Source organism: Callionymus lyra, chromosome 15 (genome assembly GCF_982586985.1).
Source record: "Callionymus lyra chromosome 15, fCalLyr1.hap1.1, whole genome shotgun sequence".
Lineage (NCBI taxonomy): Eukaryota > Metazoa > Chordata > Actinopteri > Syngnathiformes > Callionymidae > Callionymus > Callionymus lyra.
Genome location: NC_141832.1, coordinates 19,183,151 through 19,199,168, shown reverse-complemented (window position 1 = coordinate 19,199,168; position 16,018 = coordinate 19,183,151). Strand labels below are relative to the sequence as shown.

Genomic DNA, 16,018 nt, shown 5'->3' with positions numbered 1-16,018 from the left:
AGTCATCAACAAGATTTCACAGGGTTTCATTGGCCCTTTAGTTGCGCTAATTAAACGCTAATATTGAAGTGTATCGATATTTTCCGACACCACCGGTTGAAGAAAGACCAGAAGAGTCTTCTTCGGGCAGAACATTCCACTGAGTTCATGTGATCTTCATCCTTGTTGTGCTTTGTGAGCTGGAGAGTTCTTCTGCTGGTCGTCAGTCTCACACCCAGTGGCAAGGCCAGAGCTGGCCTCGCAGCTGTCCAGAGTTACATAACAAGTCTGCATCTCGCTCGCGAAAAAAAAAAAACCCGGCGTGCACGCTCCCTCAAGCCACTCGGCAGCCTCCCCGCCACGGCCGTGTCAACCCCACTGAGCGAGTGACAAGAGGACGAGGGTTGGACGTCCGCGGTCGAGGGCAAAACACCGAGCCCTCGTCGAGGGCCCGAGCTAATGAGGCAACACTCTGCTGCGAGACATCGTTCGAGCAAGTCCATGGCCAAGACATGCAACTAGTCGTCATGGCAGCTGACCCAGATTCACGGACTCTGATAAACGACTGACATTGACGTGATATTTGACTCTTACCTGGACGAACCGTATCCTCGGAATCGTCTTCATAAGAACTGGCTTTTTTGAAGAGACGGGGTATGAAACTGAATTATTCATCTCGAGAGAGAGAGATATTCAAGTTAAAAAAAAGTCTTCTATTGAGACGACAACAGCTTGTTTGGCATCAAGGAGTAAATCCATCTTGTGGAAGCTGTATTTGTGCCCGGCTCTCCAGGGGGTCCTGCAAGTATGTTGCTTAGCAAAGAGGATCAAATATGACTCAACCAGCAGATCCCACCTACTCAAAGTGTGTGTAACGTTGACTTCTTTTTTTTATTACCATTCATCTCGTCATGAGGCAGCGTCTATACGTTGTACTGAAGAAGGTTATTATTAGAGGAGTGAGAAAATATTCATACACTTATAAATACTCTTTTAAATAATAGAAAAATACTCTTTGGCTCTAGAACCTTAACTGAAGGTGGAGATCATTCACTTTCTTAAAATAAGTCTTGTAAAATAAGACAATAAACACTACATTTACTTACAATTAAAATAAAAATATCAACAGCGTTTGATCATTTTTTGCAATTAAAGGGCCAATAAAACCCAACGAGATCTGGGTGATGACTGAGGACAGGAGGATACAGTCGACTATGGCTACTGTTTGGATATATTTTTGTTTAAAAACAAATGAAAACAGTTACAACTTTGTCAAGACCAGAGTCCAAGTACCAAGTACTCGGACAATACTAAAAATACATCTTGTTATATTTCATCGCAATGTATTGTGATACCCACTGTATCACCAGATTCTTTGACTTTTTCAATTTCAATTAATTATTGTAAAATAAGATAAACACTAAATGTATTTTTTCTTACAATTGACATCAAATTATTTGCAGCGTTTGTTCATTTTTCTGTTGCAATTAAACTTCAGGCATTACATCCTACACAGCTAAAGGGCTAACAAAACACCACAAGATCCCGGCAATGACTGAGGACGAGAGGATATAGTCAACACAGGCAGCTTTTAAAGCTGATGGAAAGATAGTCTGGTCTGTAAACTCTGCAACTCCATCGTCAAGTACACAGAGGATACAACAAATACATCCTTGTCCCCTTGATCCAGGACCAATGAAAACCTGCGAGATCCCAGTGACTACTGAGGACGAGGGGATACAGTCGACTTCAGCAGCTTTTAAAGCTTTGGAGATATTTGGGTTTCAAAACAAACCAACGAATTAAAGCAATTAAAGTACGCTGACAATACAACAAATATATACTCGTTCCTACAGTATCGCAATATATTGTATCGTGATACCCCTTGTATAACCAGATTCTCTTAACAAAACGCACCTTTTAGTAGTACAAAAGTACTCTTGGCTCTAGAACAACAAGTGTAGGTGAAGGTTATTGAGTTTTCTATCTTAAATTAAGTCTTTTAAAAATAGGATTATAAAAAAAACGAAATGTAATTTGACCTACAACTGAAAGTGTTTGTTCATTTTAGTGTTCCAAGTTAAACTTAGCTGCAGACGTAATGACGTTCCAATACCGCTTAAGGGCCAACGGAACCCTGCGAGATCCAGGGCGATGACTGAGGATGAGGGGATACAGTTGTTGCAGCAGCTTTTAAAGCTCATGTTTGGATATATTTGGGTTTTCAAAACAAACAAACAAATTAAAGCAGTTCAAGCACTCCGACAATACAACAAATATATACTTGTTCCTACAGTATCGCAATACATTGTATCGTGATACCCCTTGTATAACCAGATTCTCTTAACAAAACGCACCTTTTAGTAGTACAAAAGTACTCTTGGCTCTAGAACAATAAGTGTAGGTGAAGGTTATTGAGTTTTCTATCTTAAATTAAGTCTTTTAAAAATAGGATAATAAAAAAACGAAATGTAATTTTACCTACAACTGAAAGTGTTCCAAGTTAAACTTAGCTGCAGATGTAATGACGTTCCAATACCGCTTAAGGGCCAACGAAACCCTGCGAGATCCTGGGCGATTAACTGAGGATGAGAGGATACAGACTTCAACAGCCTCCTAAAGCAAATGTTTGGACATATTTCGGTTTCAAAACCGATGAAAGCAGTTTTCGACTTCGTCAAGAGTCATGTGGTCTCTAAATACTTCAACGACAGAGTCAAGTACTCGAATACATCCTTGTTGCTGGATTATTGTAGGAGAAAACATCTTAAATGAAGTAGAATAAGACCATAAACAAGTAAAGATTGGTGTGTAAACTTCAGGGCCTTTTGTTCTCTTTGGCGTGCAGGAGTCGTGCGTGTTCTAGTTGGCCAAACTTCTAATAAGCTTAACTAAAGGAGCTTAAAACCCTCCTGTGTTTGGAGGGTGTCTATGAAGCAGGACCCTGGAAGTGCGGGTGCGTGGGCTGAGAACGTGCCACACGCGCGGTGTCACCTTGAGAACCTCCTCATCCTTCCATCCACCAACCTTCATGATGCCGCAAGGTGCGCTCCCACCTCCGTGGCTCCTCTCGGCGGACGGATCGCGGCTGCCGACCCGCGGGCTGCTCCCGCCGCCGCCGCCGCGCTCCCGGTACCGTCCATTGGTGAAGACCCCCTCCGCGGCTCCGTAGGCGGCGGCGGCGGACACGTCCAGGTACGCGCGGGTGCCGGAGGGAGTCACCCCCCCGACCACACTGGCCCCCGGGGGTCCGTCCAGAAAATGTCCGGCGTCGGACGCGTGAAGCCCAGCCATCGGATCCACTGGATGTCACAGCATCTCCGGCGTGTGGAGCTTCAGGACTTCCAGGATCAGCGCCGCGGCTCCATCGCGCGCACACGCCGGGCTGAGGGGCTCGAGGAGCGGGCGAGAGGCTCCCCGGCGTCACGAGGAGGAGGAAAGAAAGACCGTCTAGCTGCTCCACAGCACGCGCTTCGACGCGACAGGATCCTGGAGGTGTTCCAGCGAGGAGAGTCCCGAACTACTGTCCACTGACTCGGACCGGAGCTCACCTCCCTCTTTCTCTCCCTCCCTCCCTCCTTCTTTCTCTCTCTCCTTCTCTCTCTCTCTCTCTACTGCAGCCGCGGGACAAATTCAAGACTCGGGAGTGCGCAGCCGCAGTAGACACGCGTAGCAAAGGTTATTAAAAACCTGTGTTTTTTAAAAGTTGATCTCAAAAGTAGTTAAGATAAAAAGGCATGTTAATATAAAAAAAAGTTGCGTCAATATGTTATAAATTAAATAAACAGCATTTGAAAAACAAGTTTAAATTTTTATATTTTTTTCTAATGAACAATCGCACCTGAAAACAAAAGGATGAATAAAAACTATTTTACTAACACAGCCAAAAGCCTGCCTTATCTTTAGCTTATGTTTTTTATTATTAATAAATATATATATACGGGTTATAATGAAACTTATTTACCGTTAAAGGTATGTCTGCTATGAATACTTAGTAAAGATGTTTTAAAGTCTTAAATATATACATTTAACCTCTATTGTACTCTGTAATTTTTTGTGTCATTAATCCACCTCCATGGGACTCGTCGTATAAACAAAGCGGGCGAAATTACAGCTGGCCGGAACAGGAGGATTGACGCCATATTACGTCATAATCGACTCTGCTCTCGTAACCTCTTGTTCGCCCAGATTTCAGACGGGGGAGAACTTTATAAATTATACGTATAAGTTCAAAACATGGTCATGACGAGAGACTTACTGCATCTTGGGTAAATCAGGATGAACTTCAGGATGAAATACTGAGATACTTTTCGAAGTTAAAACACCCGAAACTGACAAAGAGTCTTTAACTTGTTTTATAAACAAATGGACACAGCATTGCAGTTACACTTTTCTGACATGCGGGGGCACCAGAAACAACATTTGAAAACTTGCGTATTGTTGCTTTAGATAATATCAGATTTTCAGAAGTATTCCGTGTTAAGAAAATGTTTTAAAAACTAAAAGAAATACATGAAAGTGCATCTTAAATATGAATAGATTAAAACTTGCTCATCCGGACGAGTCAGCAGTCGTTGACAAACTCAGACATGATTTTACGACACTGGAAGGAAACCAGAGTAGCAAACATCAATGAGAAAGAAGTCAAAAAAGGCTTAAAATTCATCACTTTCTTTTATTATCTTAACTTGATCACCACTAAGGAAATACTGTCAATCACCAGGGATTGTACAAGTGAAACGTTTACATCAGTTTTTGTTAAAAACAATTCTAGTATGAATAAAAAAAAAATCTACTTTCCATGTTGTGGCTCTGGTTTGGTGCTTAACGACAAGCGCAGAAGTATTATGGGGTGTCACGACAAGCAGGAGCCAACGGTCACGCATCTCCACTCATGGACAGATCTAATAACCAGCGACATGTATGAAGGGTCAGGAGTCACAGAAGAGACTCGTAGCTGAGATATGGCTCTATTGTCCGACTCGCTCAGAGGTGGTCAGGCTTTAATTAACATCCACTCACGGACCACAAAGAAGCGAGCGAAGGATGAATTTTCTAAAGTACTGGAAGAAAAGAAGTCGGGGTTTAAACACCAGAGATCGACCGGACCCGAAACCCACATGGGGTTATAATAGAAGGACATCAGTGGCATCACAATATTCAATAAATTTAACATTTTTAAAGTGGAAAGTAGTGATTTTCGTATGATTTAATTATTTTTTCCTGAATAATTCAATTCAATATTTATTCACGTTGAAAGGTTACATTAGTTTTTATTGAATTTGATAATTCTACATGGAAAGTTTGATTTTTTTCTAGTGAATAATTGAGATGAATAATGTCTATAATCGAAAGTTTGACCTTTTTTAACTGAACAATTGAATTGAATCATGTATATATTGACAGGTTGAATTTTTCTCTATGAATAATTGAATTCAATACTTTGTTAATTAATATGTGCAATTTATTTTTGAATACTTGAATACAGAAACATACATTAATTTTCAAAATAAATGCATTTTTCCAATAATTCCAAATTTTTTTTTTTCTAAATTTAAAAATGATTTAATTCATAGCCTTTTCAAATTAAACATAAAAACATTGACACCAACTTAAAGCAACATAAGGCTATGAATGAAAAAAAAAAAGAATTTATAAAATGTAATGTAATTATTGGAATAAGAATATAAAACAACTATTAATTTTCAAAATATGGCACTAGTATACCAACATTTTACTTTCACAACTTCCAATAACTTTGGTAAAACTATAGTTTTTCTAAATGTACTATTATTAAATTCAATATAAAAATATTTGCACTTTTATACCAACATATAGCTACAAATCTAAATATATATATATATATATATATATATATATAAATGTAAAAATGTTTTCTTGAATTATTGTAACATTAAACTCTTTTAATTCAATATAAAAGTGTTAACCAACTTTCATTTATATTGAATTCAAAAGGAATGAAAATAAAAAATAATTTAGAAAATGCATTTTCTCAACTCATTTTTTAAAATTCCATTATTCAATAAAAACAAATTCAACCTTTTAGATAAAAAATAAATAAATAAATAAATGCTTGAGAAACAATAACCTCTCAGTAAAACAGTCAACGTTTCAAAACTTAAAATGTCAAATCAACGTTCTGACGTCACCGACATCCTCGGCCGCGTCAGATGTTCTGAGGGAGCGTCGTGAGGACGCCTGAAGACGGACAGTGATGCTGAAGACTCTCTCGTCCTCGTCACGCTCATGTATTATGCATCCTCAGGAATTATTCAGCTTAAGTCCTGCTTCTAAAAGCCTCCTGCCCCGCCCAGCTGTCCGACCGGACCCGGGAAGAGGCGACTGACGTCCACCAACATCAGGGCGAGCTTTCAAACAAGCCTGGAATAGTTTGGTTTCCTGTGACAGGACGTCAACTGTGGCATCAAAAACCGCTGGATCAGGATCTGACCCTCTTCCTGTTCGCCACACCAGATATTGATCCTCGCTTGAATCTGTTGACATTCTGCATGTTTATGAAGGCGTGTCATTAAAACAATTAGCAACATGTTGTGCCGAGGAAGTCCCTGCTGGTCTCAGCCAGCAGGGGGGAGGCTGTGGCTTCCTGTGATCTGCTGCTGCACTTCCTGTTCGCTCGGATCAACCCACCCCCCCCACCCCCCCCGGAATAGAAACGGAAATTATTCCGTCAAATTAACTTAGTGTGACGATAATTGACTCAATTTATTTAGATTAAAAATAAAACTCCGCGACTACACATTTGAAAATTGAACGTGTTTGTTTCTGGCTCCCCCCAGCGTTAAAGCAGTGGAATTGCAATGTAATGAAAAACTATTATTATCATTGCTAACAGTTTTTAACCGTTTACCAAACAATAGAAAGACTCTACTAATTTTATCCTCATTAAAAAACAATATAGCTGCCAGAGATTATGGAAATGAATTCAATCGCCATCTCTCACAGACTGAGGTTTGTTGGCCGCACACTTATAGTAGCAAAGTTAAGAGCACAATTTAAAAATAAAATGGGGAATATTTTTTCCCCGGCGCTTAAACGAAAGCAATCATTTGAGAAAATGTGAAAAGAAAATGTTACGTAGCGCGGCTTTAATATGAGCAAAAATCGCACCAGACATATTACAACTGATTCATTTTAAGATATTTCTGATATATAAAATGATTATGTAAGTTACTAGTACAACTATTGATATAATCTGTAGGATTTTTCCTTTTTCATGTATCTACTAAATTCAAACAAGTGCCTTTATAAAACTATTTGCTCATTGTTGCTTTAGATGCATCTTTAATTTATCTACTTAAATAATATTTCAAACACAAGCCCAAATTAGCTTAAAAATTATGTTTTCTTTCTCTTTTAACTGTTAATCGTTTTCAAAATGCTTTCACTTAAGTTGTATCAGTTTGCAGCTACAATGTTTTTAATCTAAATATATCGAAACGACGGTGTGTATTGGCAAGAATCTGGCGCCAAAATGTATTGCAAAATATTGCAATACAGTACGAACAATATATTTGTAGTATTGAGTACTTGACACTGGCGTTGCAGAATTTACAGACCACATGACACAAAATAACTATAATAAAATATATATAAATATGATTTTTAAAGCCAATAAAAATGGAAAAAAAACAAAGAAACATTGATACAGAGTTTTTGAATATCCAACAACATGGTTAAATATCACGATATTATAAATATAAATCTTTAAATGTTTTCTTAAACATCATAAAGATAAACCGTGATAACTTTGATAAATTTATATTTATAGTCATTGATAGTCGTAAACATATCTTTGGTGAGTCTACAGACACGCTCACCTGTCTGCTCCTCCACGTCATTTTCCACTTCATTTCCACACCTGACACACGCGCGCCACCTCGTGACCTCTGTATGACCCCGTCCCTTCCTGTAAAGTCCCCCCCAATTCCAGCAGTTCAGTTCCTGCCTGCTCTGACACTCTAAAGACGTCTGTAAAGACTAAATGTGATTCTAGACAAGTTTGACGTCTAATCCCAAATCCTTTATTTATTTATTTTTCTACGTAATCCGTACGTAATGTAGGATTATGTTTATTTTATTTATTTTAAACTACAAACAGTTGATGCCCTTTAAACATTTATCTTGACTTTGCTTCCCTCTAGTGGTTATTTTTAGCAACGACAATATATAATATTTGGTTGATTCAATTTAATAAAATCATCTTATAATAATTTGATTTATATTACTGTACAAATATTATAGTTTCATGAGGTAGTTGTTATTTCAATGCAAATTTGTGTCACAAACTTCTGCGTAGTTGCTGCTAAACTTTGATAAAGCTTTACTTTAAAGAGGAGATATTGTTGTTTATTTTGTTTTATTTATGTATACATGCATGTATTGGACTTGTACACGATTAGAAGTAGACTCACACCAGATCCACACACAGGACAACATGTAAAAGTTATCAATATAATACATAATATAAAATAAACAAATAAGATGTGCTGGTGAAAAAAAACACAAAACCGAAAAGAATACTAGTAAGTAAAATCAATTTTTCACTTTACTTTTTTTCACAAAGTACTTTTAATTTACTTTAACTCCCAAATGTATACATTTGTGAACGTGATATAGTGATGAGAAGATTTTTAAGATGCTCTTTATTTTTAACTTTTCTTTCCATCTCCCTCCATAAGAAAAATCCGCAAATGAAATGTCCTTTAACTTTTATTCCTCATTAAAATAGATTTAATCTCTCTAGTAATTTTAAATTCAACAAATGTGACTTGAATGTACAAGGAAAAAACTACAGAATAAGTGAACAAACTCAAAAAAACGTCTTGTATATATACTGTATATTTTTCAATCTTTATTTCTCCATCTTTTAATTCCATTTTAAATTGTATTTCTTCTTTGGCAATCTTGATCTCTTCTGTGTTTTTATTTAAGTTTTAAACTTGTTGAAGTGTCGTTATTACTGCTAAATAAAAACACTAATTTTAGACAGAATATTTTCTCTGCTCATATCATCTTGGTTTCCCTATTTTCTGCATAAAACACACACAAAATAAAAATAACCAGCCGATTGGCCGATATTCATTCAATTGAATTGTGATGAATCTGTTTACAATGTAGCCATTAGCACTGTAGTTTGTGATGCATGTCTTCTTCTGACAATACAACAATGATAAAAATTTTTATTATATTGTGATGTTATATAATGTAATAACGTCGTCTGCACACGTTCACAAATCCAAATTGCTAAAAAATTAAAAGTTGATTTTTCAAAAGTAGAAATTATGGATAAAAAATTAAAAGTTGTTTTTTCAAAAGTAGAAATTATGGATAAAAAATTAAAAGTTGATTTTTCAAAAGTAGAAATTATGGATTCTACTGTTAAAAGGCAATTGCTGTTGATACAGCTGCTTTAATTCAATTTATTTTACATTCTACACAATTGACTTTGTGTTGTTCAGGCCTCGTCCAGGTGTTTGAACAAACAGGACAAACAGGAAGTTGGATCTTGAACACGTGATGCTCTTGTTTTACTGACATTTTCTTTCACAATGTTTCAGTTATTATCTTGGATCAGTGAACGCATGTCGAAACAAAAAGGGCAGATGGTTTAAAAAAAAAATGTTGGTGTTGTGTAGTAAAGTTTGTGGTCGACACAGAACACTAGAGACACCATAATAAGATGTTCATGACTCATAAACACAACGTGTTATTTATAAAACTTTTTTATTTTTTCATCTTTTCAACTCCACAGCCATTTCCACTCGGAGGAGAGAAAAAAAAAGCGCCTCCAAGAGTGTAACCCATGAGCACAAACACAGTAGATACATGGAACGACACTCAGCTGGAACAGAAGCCACAGGTGTTGAGAAGATCCACCGCGAGAGCAACTGTGTGGTTTCTCTGTTTGAAAGTATTAGAAAAAAAAAAAATAATCAAAAGAAAAAAACTGCCAGGAAATACTTTTAAATATTAGAATGAGACGAGAATCCTTCTGATTTTTTCCACTGGTGCAAATAGGGTTTTTTTCTGACACAAAAACAAAAAAACAAAAAGTCTTTCTATACATAAATCATCTTCTATGCAGCTTCATCTTCAGCGAAGCAGAGGTTTCAATCCTGAGGCCTGACTTGGTTCTGTTGAGCAAACTTGGAAGTGAGCGAATACCTGTTGAGTTCACGGCCTGATAAAAGGGATCTTCAAGCATCGACAGGCAAAAAAGAGAAAGAAAAGATCCATACCTAGTGATCGTACCTACTAGTGTGTTTGCAACTGCGCACGAGGGGGCGCTACTGTCACCGGGAGAAAGTGCGAGGTAGCAATGACGAGTGGAGTGGTGGGACCTGAGAGCGACGACGGGTAAACTGTCCCCTAATGTGCTGCCATCCGACTTTTATTTTGAAATTAAAATCCTGCCTTTCGTGCATTTATTTTGGTTGGAAAAGAAAATCTTTGACTATTAACAACATTTCGAAACAAGAGAAAAACCCTCTTTTTTTATACAATAAAGTTTTACGGTTAAAATACTTCATTGTCACAACTGCACAATTATGAAAATATATCTGTGCTATCAGAATCTTGAATGGTTGAATTAAACATTGAAACATGTTGAAACTTTATATTTTTTACTTAATCGTTTACATTTTCAGGCATTAAATCTTTATTTTTGAATGATTCAATTCAATTATTTGTATATTGAAAGGCTGAATTAGAGATTTTAAAGTAATATATATATATTTACTCATACAGTTTGATATTTTAATTACATTATTTCAAATAATATAAATGATCTTAAGTCAATATTCTGGAGTTCTTTGCCTTTTTAAATTCAATATAAAGTATTGTATAATAAAAGCGTCACCAGACGATATATAGCCCGCAATCTACTAGCTAAGAATTGAATTTAAAAGGCTACGAATTAAAAAATATTGACTTAAGAAAATTACCTTAATTATTGTAATTACAATAAAATAATCTATGTTTAAAATAAAGAAATAAATATTTTTTTAAATATGTAATATATTTTTATTCCATTATTAAAAACTAAAGAAATTCAACGTTAAAATATACAAAATATATTTAATAAAAAGAATAATAAAATGTTTAAAAGATACTTTCAAAAAGGGTCGACCAGATACTTGTTTTTTCTTCAGCTAGCATTAGCTTGTGGTTACCTCGAGACCCTTGAGCAACGCCTGCCACAGAGACGAGTGATTCATGCAGACAAACCGCTCGTTGTCAGACTTCACAAACAAAATTAAAGGTGGGACTAGGAATCGTGGCGCCGTCTTCAAAAAGTGAAAAGCAACATTTTGGATTTCTTGTGTTCCCGCCGCGGACACGATTAGCATTTCCTACTCACACAATTATAGGTTTCGGGACTATAGGAGGAAACAGGAAGAAGTCGACACACAAAGACGACCTCAGTTCACCCCGGGCTGGATTCAAACAAGCAACCTCCTCACTGTGAGCAACGGTCGACACCAAGAGTGAGGAAGGAAACGACTCAAAGTCGATGTAAACAAAGATTCTTAGGGTCGTTTTTTTGAGGGGACGGGGCGTTGAAAAGTCGGACGGCAGCAAATGAAAAGGATAAATGTGTGCGTTGCATTTTTTGAGAGACGCTAAATAGCCCTGTGAGCGAGTGGAGGGGGGAGGGCGAGCCTCGCCCCGGCTGGTGACAGAAGTCTGGTACCGAGTGCTGATGATGGACTCGTGTGGAGGGAGCTTTGTTTCTTTATTTATTAGAAATAGTTGCTTCAATTAAACATTAAAAAAATCGATTCAAAATGTTGCTTTTATGAAAGTAAGTCATTTAATTAATTAAGTTAATAAGTTGCTCAGTTAAAAAAAATTGCTCCAAAAGTTGCTCAATTAAAAAAAGTGTTTCAATTCAAAAAGAAGTTGCTTCAAAAGTTGGACAATTATTAAAAAAAAAAAATTCTTGGATTTATTTGTGTAATATATTGGACCTTTCACTTCATTACATGATTTCAGTGTTAAGGAGAATTTAAAGCCTCTAGCAGTTGGAATTAAAATGGTGTTTCTGGCTCCCCCTAGCGTTTAAACAGTGAAACTGGAATTTAGTTAAATATACATTTAGATTTATTTTTTTTTACAAAACAAGATAAAGGCTGTGGGAGCCACTTATTGTTGCACCCACCTTACTTATGGTGCCGACTGAACAGTGAACTCCCATGATGAAGTTGCTCAATTATCCCCGTTTTTTTTCTTGGATTTCTTTGTGTCTAATCTATTAAATCCCCAAAATGTTGCTTTAATTAAACAATATTTCATCCTTTTTTTAAGAAAATGTTTCCATTTCAACATTTCTTATTGAAAATATATATTTTTTTAGCAATTTTTTCTTTTTTTTTAATGGAAAAAATATTATTTTGCTTGAAGTAACTTTTTTTTTGGATTAAAAATCTATATTTTTTGGAATTGAACAGCGTGTCTGTTGGTTGAAAAATCGATATTTTGAACTGAAGCAACTTCAAATTTTTGATGAAATAATAAAGAAAAAAACAAACACCTCCACACAGTCGGCAGGTTAGTGTGTGGATTCTACGAGCGGAGCGATGAGGATTTGTCCAAAAATACTGAAGACACTTTACAAAGACAAATGACCTGCTACAGTCTTTCCTCTGTAGGAATCTGCGGGTGAAATCTTACCGTGTCGGCGGACAATACTGTAACATTTGCTGGGTCTCGGGCCGACGCCTACGTTCTATGAGACAAACACTTGTGGACACGTACAAAAGAGCCAAGAGAAGTCACAGACGGACGTGCACTCATGCCGAAGAGAAACAGAGATAAAAACGTTCGTCAACATTTCACATTATTAGCTATCTGAGAGGACATACGAATGGAATTGAACCACGAGAAATGTCAGCGGGGACGGTGGGGGGGCGGGGGGGGACGCTAGGGGGGGTTGGATCTGATGTCATGGATCATGACTGCTGCCCCCCCCACTGGTTCTCCACGGGCCGCCGCAGGAGCTCCTCCACGTGTCTCGCCACGTCCATGGTGTCGTCCAGGTCGAAGTCGCCTTCGTTGTCCAAGATGTTGTCGCTCCTGCACGAAGATGAACAAACTCACCATCACACACCATTGTCGTTTCACGTATAATTAACTAAATATTAAACATCATACATTTGTCTCTCTTTCAGTATTAACATGTTTTTCTTTTACAAAAAATCGAACGATGTTTAAAGTAGCAATACGTGAGCTTTAAAATGAGGTATCTGGATCCACCTGGTGTCAGAACAGTGTAACTGCAACGAACCCTAACGCATGTGCAAACGCTCTTTGTTGTGTCAGTTTCTAGTTTTATCTTCCCAGTAACATCTGTCAGTACTTGAGTTTATCCAACTGAAAAGTAAATAACGGAAAATCATAACAAACTTCATTTCGTGAAAGTGTTTTGTAAATAAAAGTTGGATTCAAACCCCATTATAAAATCAAGCTAAAGCTGTGAATTTCCAAATTATTTCCTGGTTTGCCTTCAGATCGGTGACTCCGCCGCACCTGGCATTCCGGCATGTTTTTCCAATCTTGAATGTGAACGCAGCCCTGCTGACCACATGGAAGTGAAGGGCGTATCAAAGTGGGAACTAATAAAACAACATCTGACGGCGGTTAAACAAAGACGATCGCATTCGTCTGGAATCAAAATGGAGTCCGTCTCTTTCTATTGGACAGGAGCCGGGGGTCACCGTTAATCGTTTTTTATTTAACTCTTGGAAAATATTGACATCTCAAAAAGCATCTCATGAAACTGAACAACAAAAAAATAATTCGATTTATTTGTGTAATATATTGGACCTTTCACTTCATTACATGGTTTCAGTGTTAAGGACAATTTAAAGCCTCTAGCAGTTGGAATTAAAATGGTGTTTCTGGCTCCCCCTAGCGTTTACACAGTGAAACTGGAATTACTTTAAATACACATTTAGATTTTTCTTTTTTTTACAAAACAAGATAAAGGCTGTGGGAGCCACTTATTGTTGCACCCACCTTACTTATGGTGCCGACTGAACAGTGAACTCCCATGATGCCTTTCTACCCACGGCTGACTTGCCTCGCTAGTGTATTTAAATTCTTCCTCTATGTCATAAGTGATCAACAGCTTTGATTGTTGCTCTGGCGACAAAGTATTATGGGAGCTGTTCAGGTCACCGTGACATAGAGGGTTGTTAAGATGGATTGCACCTCATATTAAATGTTAATTCACATTTTGTTAAATAATCAAGTGAAAAATTGAAAGAATCACTAGTTTCTGGTTTTTGTTTTCAGAACGTAACTCCTGTAATAAACAAGGGAATAATAATTTTATTGTATAATCTAAATCTTAAAGAAAACACATGGATATTGTAGGTATGGTTGAAAGAAAATATATACCTTAGACCTCTAACATATTTTTGTTTAAATTTGGAATCTTTATTTTCTCTCATGTAAGGGAGGCTTAATGTGTTGAACTAAACATTTGAAATGGATTTTATTGAAATGTTGTTGGTTTTTTTTCGGGGATTTAATTACGTTTTTAAGTATCATTTGTATATTGAAAGGCTGAATAACATTTTTTTTAATAATTTAATTTAAATTTTCAAAAAGATTTTTATTTTGTTTTGTGAAAAATGAAAAAGTGAAAAAAAAGTGAAGGGTCACCACTTCCTGGATGGCGTTTAAGGTGACTGGTTTTCAGAACGCAACCCCCGCAATAAACGAGGGACCACTGTATTTATTCACGTCGTAATATTTCATTTATTGTTATGAACTAAAACCTCCAATATATATATATATATACAGTATATACATTTTAAATTTGTAATCTTTATTCTCTCTCGTGTAAGGGGAGCTTTATGTTTTTTTTAAATAAAGTTTTATGCTCAGATTAGCATCGCGACACACAGCTTGTTGTTAGCGTTAAATCCATGTGTGGTCACCCCACTTAACAACCTCTTCACTCACATGGGAGGGTACAAGCCGTACGGGTGAGGATGATTGACAGGTGCGGGTGAGGCCCCGTGATCCATGTAGGTCTGGTTCCCGCCGCTCGGGTCCGGATTAGCCGTAGCAAACCTGCGGAGCACAAACAACGTATATTTAGCGGTTTCCAGAGCAACGCCACCTCAGCGTGGTTTCCGGGCCTCGCTGCATAATTACGGCCGTCCTCCGCTCCCTCGCTCGCTCGCCGGAGCGTGCGGAACCGGCGGGGAAGCGAGGCCGGGCGCCGACTAACTAAGCTAATGATGAGCGGAGGACGCGCTCACTCAGGAGCGCCGGCCCGACGTAATTGGCCTCCTCCAACTGTAACAGTTCGCTAATTGCCGATCTGGATTCAGTCTCCGGCGCGGCGTGGTTAACTAAGTGCTGCCGGCATGAGAGGAAGATGTACTCACTCGGGCACCACTTGTTTGATCTGCGGCTTCACGTAGCCGTCCACCGCTTTGGCTGTGTGTGTGGGAAACAAGAGATTCAGGATGATGGTTTTTTTTCGAGATCGCGTGGCGTGGCGACTGCTTACAGAGCGGAGGCGTGTAATATTTGGAGAAGACGTCGTCCTTGGGTCGGTCCGGGTACAGGAACAGCAGGTGGTTGAGGTCGCTGATGCGGTCCGCCAGGGAGCGGATGGTGAAGTCTTTGGTTGTGTAGGGCATGAGGTTCCACACCATCCTCTCGCCTGGAGCACAGAAATGGAAGGTCGGTCAACAGGTGAGGTGAGCGAGGCGAGGTCAAGAGGAATCGTTGCATGATAAAGTCACGCTCCCAGGCAGGAGGTCGTGACCTACGCTGACCTTCACGATATGGAAATGATACTGCGGGGAACACCAGAAGTAACTGCTGACGCTGCATATTTTTGTGTCATGCATGACATTCAAGCATCAAACTTAAAATGCATGTCATTATTGAAGGGTTGAATATAACGTTTTAAATGTTGAAACTTGTTTTGTTTTGTAGCCTAAATTCAATATAAAATGTAGGCACTGTTACACCA

At 37.9% G+C, this 16,018-nt stretch overlaps 2 protein-coding genes across 2 annotated transcripts in view; both read right to left on the bottom strand.

Moving 5' to 3' along the window:
- The window catches only part of LOC148065222 (inactive phospholipase C-like protein 2), an 88,466-nt gene extending 84,972 nt beyond the window's left edge, over window positions 1-3,494 (bottom strand). The window contains exon 1 of the mRNA XM_087810079.1: window positions 3,007-3,494. Within this exon, the coding sequence (XP_087666205.1) occupies window positions 3,007-3,273 (267 nt within the window). The 5' untranslated portion in view covers window positions 3,274-3,494. The remainder of the gene's footprint in view (window positions 1-3,006) is intronic.
- Window positions 3,495-9,727: 6,233 nt separating this feature from the next.
- Window positions 9,728-16,018, bottom strand: part of stat5a (signal transducer and activator of transcription 5a) — a 62,568-nt gene continuing 56,277 nt past the window's right edge. The window contains exons 17-20 of the mRNA XM_087810080.1: window positions 15,548-15,703; window positions 15,423-15,474; window positions 14,992-15,102; window positions 9,728-13,095 (exon numbers count right to left, since the gene is read on the bottom strand). Of these exons, the coding sequence (XP_087666206.1) occupies window positions 12,972-13,095; window positions 14,992-15,102; window positions 15,423-15,474; window positions 15,548-15,703 (443 nt within the window). The 3' untranslated portion in view covers window positions 9,728-12,971. The remainder of the gene's footprint in view (window positions 13,096-14,991; window positions 15,103-15,422; window positions 15,475-15,547; window positions 15,704-16,018) is intronic.